General features: G+C 38.5%; 1 protein-coding gene across 4 annotated transcripts in view; it reads left to right on the top strand.

The window, feature by feature from the left end:
* The window catches only part of RALGPS2 (Ral GEF with PH domain and SH3 binding motif 2), a 109,200-nt gene that overhangs the window by 74,709 nt on the left and 26,492 nt on the right, over nucleotides 1–7,999 (top strand). For all 4 annotated transcript variants that reach the window (XM_079313753.1, XM_079313751.1, XM_079313752.1 and 1 more), the window contains exons 9-13: nucleotides 344–481; nucleotides 1,360–1,450; nucleotides 3,807–3,874; nucleotides 4,526–4,661; nucleotides 5,513–5,664. In XM_079313753.1, the coding sequence (XP_079169879.1) occupies nucleotides 344–481; nucleotides 1,360–1,450; nucleotides 3,807–3,874; nucleotides 4,526–4,661; nucleotides 5,513–5,664 (585 nt within the window). The remainder of the gene's footprint in view (nucleotides 1–343; nucleotides 482–1,359; nucleotides 1,451–3,806; nucleotides 3,875–4,525; nucleotides 4,662–5,512; nucleotides 5,665–7,999) is intronic.

Here is a 7,999-nt window from a genome sequence, read left to right as displayed (position 1 = left end):
GCATTGGAGGAATGAAGTAGTGGACTTCTTAAACAATTAATTTTGATGGTGTATTTTAGCACTGTGTGTTTAGTATGCTTCATATTTGTCAAGGGAGTAGTAAATTGGTACTGTGGATAAGATGAGGTTTATGAGTAGCTGTGCATGTCCTTGTAATTACTTTTAGCTTTCTAAAATGATTTCCTAGGTAAATCAAAAATCCTCTTCTGAGACAAGGCTTTTGTCAACCTGCTTTAATGTTAGTGCAAGCAAAAAATCTTCATTATATTCTTGATGAGGGTTTTTTTTTCTGCTCAATGAAAGACATTAAACAAAGAAACTTTTCATTCTAATCTCATTTCAGGTATTTATCTGTCAGACTTGACATATATTGACTCTGCCTACCCCTCAACAGCAAGCATTCTGGAAAGTGAGCAAAGAACAAATTTAATGAATAACATTCTTCGAATTATCTCAGATTTGCAGCAGTCCTGTGAATATGGTAAGCTAGTGTGTAAATATCACTGTGTTAAAGAGAAGAACTTGAGAAGCTTTAATTTTTGTCTGCTGTGGTGGGATTTAAGTAATGTGAATGCCATTAACACCCTCCATCATTCTCTCAGCCCAAGAGTCTGGGTTTGTTCTAGTATTGTTAGTTAAGACAGAGCATCATCAGGGTGAAGAGACAGAAACAAATTGCCTTTCTCTTATATCAAATAAACTGCAGTATATATTTTCTGATGATAAATGTGTAGTATTACATCATACTCAAGAGTAGTTTTGCTGGTATTTATAAGCTTCTATCCCTGTGTTCATAACTTTATGACTGAATTCTAAAAATAGGATTGCTTTTGGAATAGTCCTTATACTGGAGATAATAAAATACATTCAGCTTGTCTTTTGGCCATTTATAGTTCTGTCCATAGATCAAGTAATGTAGTTTTTTCTTCAGAGATGGTTTCCTTCAGAGTCCTCTTCCCATTCTAGTAAAGTCCTAATGCTGTGTTTGTGGTGGAATGTGAATTAGCACAGGATTGTGGCTTTCCTGAAAGCTCAGTGTGAAGAGAATGTGGGCTGTGAAGGAGTTCTCAGACAGCTGTCCATGTTCCAGTTCTGGGCCTTTGGTTTGGCCGAGGGTGTTGTCTCACTTTTTCCTTACATGTGATTTGATGAGCAACTCTGGGGTTTGTATGTGTGAGGATTGTCAACTCTGTGCATGAGAATTGCTGTGAAGTTCTAAAGTTTCAGTGTTATTAGGGCCTGTAGTTTGTACCTCCATCTCACATAAAGAGATCTGAATATGTTCAAATAGTTTCTGGGAAAAAAAATTTTGCTTACCAATAAGTGGCAGAGTGGCAATGAATGCTGTCTGTTTTCCAGATATTCCTATGTTGCCTCACGTCCAAAAATATCTAAACTCAGTTCAGTACATAGAAGAACTACAAAAGTTTGTAGAAGATGACAATTACAAGTAAGTACAAAATGCTATAAACTGACCATAACTTACTACAAAATTACTCCTGTAATTCAAAGTCTGACACTTGTGAGGTTGCACTTGCACTGGGGAATTGTATTACATTATGTGGGTGGCAGGGGTTTGGAACTAGATGAGATTTAGGGTTCCTTTTGACCCACACCATTCTGTGATTCTATGATTATGCACCATAGACACACCAGCTGTAAGCACCTGTGTTTCCAGCAGGATGTTGTGCTCAAGGCACTTCCCCACATGCTGAATAGCAGATCTGCTTCTTTTTCTGTGCCAGACTGCACCAAGCCCTTGCTTCAGTTTGGTTTGGTCTGCTGAGAAAGACTTTTACACGAGGCTCACAAGTAACACTGTTCTGTCATTAAGAGGGATCCTGTGATTGGAGATGGCTTAAGTCATTCTTCATCAGAATAAAACCATCTCTGCATCCAATCCTAAGTTTGTACTGAGGTGATTTAAAGCTTTCATTTGCAGATAATGCTTCATTTTATGCTTTTCTCTTTGATTAGGTTATAAAATGTGAGTAAAATGTAAGCACTTGATTTTTGAGAGGCAAGTTCCTGTCTCTGCCTATTCCTCCCAGCCTCCCACCCAAGGTTTCTATGTCTTTAATTAAAAGATTATTACTGTATTAAGTGATTTGGCATCCAGCAAAACTGGGGGATGGAAATCTCTGGCAAGAGACAGGAACTGAGGATAGGAAACACCCTAAGGCAAATCGGTTGCCTATGAAGGAAGGTTTTGTTCATTGGCTGATGTGCTCGAGGAGGTTCCCCACCTATTCCCATCCTGCCTGCCTGGGAAGTTTGTCACCTCAGAGGGCCTGAATTGGTTGCTTGTGCAGCTCCCTTGGAATGGCAGGAGGGGGATGCACACGTTAAGAACAGCTGTGCTTTGCCATTTAATAGCCCTAACTTGGATTTTCTGAAAGACAGCAAATGGGGACCCTTCAGTTTATGTCAGAGAGCAGATAAGGAGGACTCAGTTAACAAGAAGACCCTTGGCTTCTTTTCTGAGGTTTCTAAGTTATTCTCTGCATGTCCCTGAGGAAGCATCCAGCTTTACCTTTTTCCTGGGATGTTCTACATACAGCCTGATTTGGGAAGTGTCACTTGTCTATCACTGAGAGTCAAGCTCTGGTCAAATATTTGAAGGAAGAAAGAAAAAAAGCCAATCTAAACCCAAGCTTCTTACCTGCAGTGTCTCCTTAGTACATTGTATTCTGAATTCTGCTCTCCACCTTCCTTCACCTTCACTGGATAGCACTCACTAGCAGTGGGAATTTGATTGATGAAGGAGCTGCAGTCTTCATCCTGTACAATCCATGTTTTGGTAGCAGGGCAATGACTGGAGACAATGGCACATAAATCAGAAGCATGGCTGCTGTTCACAGGGTCTGGTTTTGCATTGATGGGTTTTGTACGTCTCCAAACTGAATGCTTTTATGGTCAAGGACTGTATTTGAAGAATTGGTCTTCCTTAAGAACAGTTGAGTCTTCTACTTTTCATCCCTAAGGTGTCAGCAAAAAGGTTGAAGTTAGAGAGCAGTGACTATGACTTGAATGCATGTTTTTTCTTCCTAAAAGATATAATTTTTAAAAATTAAATTATAAAATTGTAATGAATCATTGCTTTACTGTCTGGGAATGGGAGGGAGAGGACCTGTCAAACTTTAAACTTTTTCTCCCCAAAATTAAATAGTTAAATAGATGCTTTTTCAGTGTTAGTAGCTTCAAAGATTTTAATTCTGCAAACTGTGTGGACAAGATACACTAATCTTCCTGGAATTATGTATTCCTGTAGTCTGCCTTCTTTGTGGGCCTTCTGGAAATAGCATTAAAAGTTACAGAAAAAGCATGAATTATGTCTGAAATCAAGTTGATAATTTATTTTCCAAAACACAAAAGAGGATTTTGGCTTCTGGACCAGTAAAGATGAGAGGCTTGGTGCTTGGCACACTAGTGCACTTAATAGAAAAATTTTAAATATTAAGTATTCCAAGAATAAATATTTCAGCCAAGGTGTGGGGAGAGATTCTGTATTATTTTAATTTTTATTTTCCCAGATTTTAGCTGAAGTAGCAGTTTCATGTGTGTGCCAGCCACTCTGGGGCACTGGAGGTCTTGGTGATCTGTATGAACTAAAGCCATAGGCAGGAAAAATCAAGTTTGTATATAGAGTGTGCTAAAGATAATTCTGCTCTGTTTGTATTACCTTCATAGTATTTGTTGCAATCACAGAATCGGGCAGCTTGCAATCATAAATTTAAAAAATTCTTCTTCACAAACTTACATTTTTATTTCCTGATGAAGTAATTTTTAATGTTTCTTTAACGCAGACTTTCATTAAAGATAGAACCAGGGACCAGCACCCCCCACTCTACTGCTTCCAGAGAAGATTTAGTAGGTAAATGCTTAATAAATGTAAGAAGACTTGAGGTTGTCATGTGCATTATTTTAGAATTGCAGATGTGGAAAATATTTACCTGAGGCTATAAAGAAGTGTGAAGTTTAAACACTGCATGTTTGTAATAAAAACCCTAAAGGTGATCTGTAAAGAAGGAACTGAGTAATTTTTTTAGGTTCTTGTATGTATTGTGGCACTAAATTGTTAATGTCATTTGGGGTGAAGAGCTATTAAATATTCATTCTTTGTTGTGTCTAGACAGGAGGGCCTTCATCTAAACTTTTCATGGCATAATATGCTTCCAAAAATGAACATTCTTCTTGGTCCATGCCAAAAGTGGTTGAAGGCAGGAGTGTGAAAATGTAGAATCAGTGAGAAGTGCCCAGCATTGGTGTAGTGAATGCAGCCACCTTTAGGACTTGCAAAATATTTTCACTGGATGGTCTGTTTGAACTAAGTGAGTTTGGTTTTAACCCTGTGCGAAAACCCTGAAGTGCAGGGGGTTTAATTATCAATACAATGATTTGCATTGCAATTATCACTTATAAAGGAAGTTTAGACAGTTTTGTGCAACTTTTCCATGATTTTCTAGGAAGTGGCCTTGACAGTAATTCTGCAATTACTTGGGAGTAATGACTTTTTTCTTCCCAGGCTCTGAAGTTGGAGCATCTCCACAAAGTGGACGGAAAAATGTTGCAGCTGAAGGAGCTTTGCTACCACCAACACCCCCTTCACCTCGGAACCTGATACCCCATGGACATAGGAAATGTCACAGTCTGGGATACAAGTCAGCATTTTACTCAACCTCAAATTCTTTTGTTTTTTTTTTTTTTTTTTTTTTTTTTTTTTTTAAGTGATGTATCATCTTTCAATACAAAAGCTTTGCTTGTAATGAGTAGCATGACTTGTACACAGTGCTTCACTTACAGAGCAATTTGTGGCCAGGGAGCAAGCTCAGAACTATAATGCCAGTATCCCAACCAAAGAGAATTTAATCAAAATAAGAAGGGTGAAGTTTTGATCATAAGACTAGTCAGTGAGTTAACCAGAATGGCTCTTTCTGAATGACAAAACTCTCAGTTTTTAGTAACTCAATGCCACTGTAATTATTTCAATTTCAAAATTATATCACTGCTTTATTGGTATTTTTACAGGGAGACATCCTTTATAGACTTTCTTTGTAGACTAACTCTGTTTAGTAATGGCTTCAGGCTTTTTCCACATAAGTGTGCTTCTTATAATATCTTGATGATTATCTTGTCATTTCCCTTGTCATGTCTTCAAAATGCAAGATTGTAGCTACCCATTAAAGAATAACTTCTATTATGTAAATTTACATTTCATGAGCTAGAATGCAATGCTGTAATTCAGTTATGTGTTACGGAAGACAAAAATAGCATAAGATACTGAAAGTAATTTTTAATGTACTCCTGACTTCCTCTTCATTACACGAGTTCTGTGCAGTTTTAAAACTGGCAATTGCTATAGATAATTCATTTGTGCACAATTGCTTATGGCTTGGCCATGATTTAATCTGGCTTTAGCAGCTCAGTGCATGCAGTCCTTCAGGATGTTAAAGCAGCTCTTAAGACTGACCAAAGGCGAGGATGTAACAGTTGTGTCCTTGTTGGTTTCTAGTTTCATACACAAAATGAACACGACGGAATTCAAGAGTGCAACATTCCCCAACGCAGGACCGCGGCACCTGCTGGATGACAGCGTCATGGAGCCCCACGTCCCATCCCGAGGGCAGGCTGAGAGCTCCACCCTTTCCAGTGGAATTTCAATAGGTAGGAGCTGCAAACACACCCAAATACCTGGGCTTTAATAAAGATTTTAGCACAATTAAGTGGTGATTGTGCCTGCAGCAGTGTTGTTCTAAAATACTGCTTCTCTTGTAGAACGAAACTGAGAAATGTAGGGGAAGGAGGGTGGCTTCATTTATACAGCATGAACTGAGAAATTATGAAAAAGAAGATTTTTTTTTTTTTTTTTTTTTTTTTTTTAAAATCCCTGTTAATGATATAGTTTCTGCTACTCCTCTTCCTCAGTGGAGGTGGAAGGAAGTGCAGGACACAATTTTCTATTATCTTCCTCCCCCCTCAATCAATTCAAGTTTAAAAAGTTTTATAGTGGGATTTCTATTTAAAATGCCATATTGACTTGGTAGTGCTAATTGCTGACAGTTTTAAGAGATTTCTAAATGCTTCTGGCTTTGGCAGAAGATAGAAATCTAATTTTCAAATACCTGAAAATGTCAGAATCTACTAAATTTTGATTTTTATTTATCTTCATATATTTAGGGTGGGTTTTTTTTCTGAGAAGTTCTGCTTCCTGAGTTTCTTCTGTCACAAGAGGTGCACTTTTTTCCTGTTGCACATAAGTCTTAAATGGAGTCAGGACAGGACACAAGTGCCTCTCAAATCCACCTGTTTGCAGCCAGGGCTGACAAATGCTCTCACCACAGTTGCTTTTCTTGGAATTATTTGTTTGATAGAATTCAATGGTGTTCAATTTTTATGCATTTATGGTGATAAAGGACCCTTATACTGCTTCACATTTCATTGGAAAACTGAATTTTAAAAGCAGTTTTGGTTTTTAGCCTTTGTGGAAGGAAACAAGGTCACAGACTGTCAGATGATGCTGCTTTCAGGAGCTGTACATATATTTTCTTGAGGAGAAGACTATATGAAATTAGACCTAAGTAGTTGGTCTAAGTGAACCTGTTCACATTAGACAGCTTTCACTATTTAATGTGCATTGCCCGTCTCTGTTCCCTGTAGGTTCTTTGCTGTGGCAAAGTTTTCTTCTTCAAGGTCATCCATCAGGAATGATGCTACTCCTCAGCATGCAGGCAGTTCCATTCCCAGGGATTGCACAGTGCAGGAGAACCAAGCTGAGATGGAGCATTGTCCTTTTCTCAGGGCAATGTTTCATGGATGCTTTCTATCTAAATGCCTAAGGAATTCTCTGCAGTCGATCCTTTTTTTCCTGGATAAATTATTTCTGTACCTCCATTAGAGCCTGGCAGGGAAGGTTTGCCAGAGCTGACAGGCAGTTTTTCACAAGGTACAGTTGAGAACCAGTCACCATTTATGTATTTTGGAGGGTATAGGATTTTCCTACTTTGTCTCCTCTCTGAATTTTTCAATTCTGTTCTCTAGCTCAAGCATGACCCGACAAGCTGGAACAAAATTGCCACTTTAGAAGACTTGCATAAATGACTTGTAAAACAGCAGCCTTGGGCATTTTGTGCTAGATCAGCATTTGTGGTTACAAATTCCCCTCTCCCATTCTCTTTCACCTCCAGCCTCCCCATACTCAGTTATCACTGTTTTGACAATCCTACAATGTTGTTATTTTTGTTGCTTCTTGATGATGAAAATTTCAATGACACAAAAGGTTTAATAGAGGTTCTAGAAATACACATAGAAGAAGAGGGTAAGTTCTAGAGGTTTGCAGTATCTATTACTGAAGAATTCTTGGACATGTAAGTTGTCTGGCATTCTGTGCTGCTGCCTCGGCAGGATTTAAGGAAGTTGATTGAAGCTGCTGAGTTCCTCCATCGTGTTTGAAGTAGTCTGTTTACTCAGGACTTGGAATTAGTACAGTCACTGCAGCAGGGAGGAGGTTTATGGTATTCTACAACACAGCTTCAAAAGACAGTCAGGAAAATGTCTCCTGAATGTGTGCACTGAAAGGAGTGTTATTCCTCACCTTGCCCATAAATGTGGATTTAAACCTGTTGCTCTAGAAACAGGACTACCTTTTTTACATATAAGCCTATATAGGACTTAACTTTTTGGATAAATGATCCTTCTTCAAAACATGGACAGAGTTTCTGCTATGTCAGCACCTTGAATGTGCCTTTAAAGACAACTGTAATGCTGCTTTTAATCACTGTGTTTTGAGGGCTCAGAGGTGTTTAGACCTTTCCAGTCCTTTCATATTGGAGGATCTGATAGGATCTGCCTCTGTTAATTATCAAAACACCACCAGTGTAACAACACTGTCCATAGGAATCTGTCAGCAAGTCTGAGCTAAAACACACATTGAAGTGATGATGGACATTTTGGTTATGCCATGCTGGGAAAGGCTGGCAGTCTGTTTTGGGAATGGTGCAGA

Source organism: Erithacus rubecula, assembly GCF_903797595.1.
Source record: "Erithacus rubecula genome assembly, chromosome: 10".
NCBI classification, from domain to species: domain Eukaryota; kingdom Metazoa; phylum Chordata; class Aves; order Passeriformes; family Muscicapidae; genus Erithacus; species Erithacus rubecula.
Note: the sequence above shows the minus strand (reverse complement) of the source record. Positions and strands in the feature narration are given on the sequence as shown.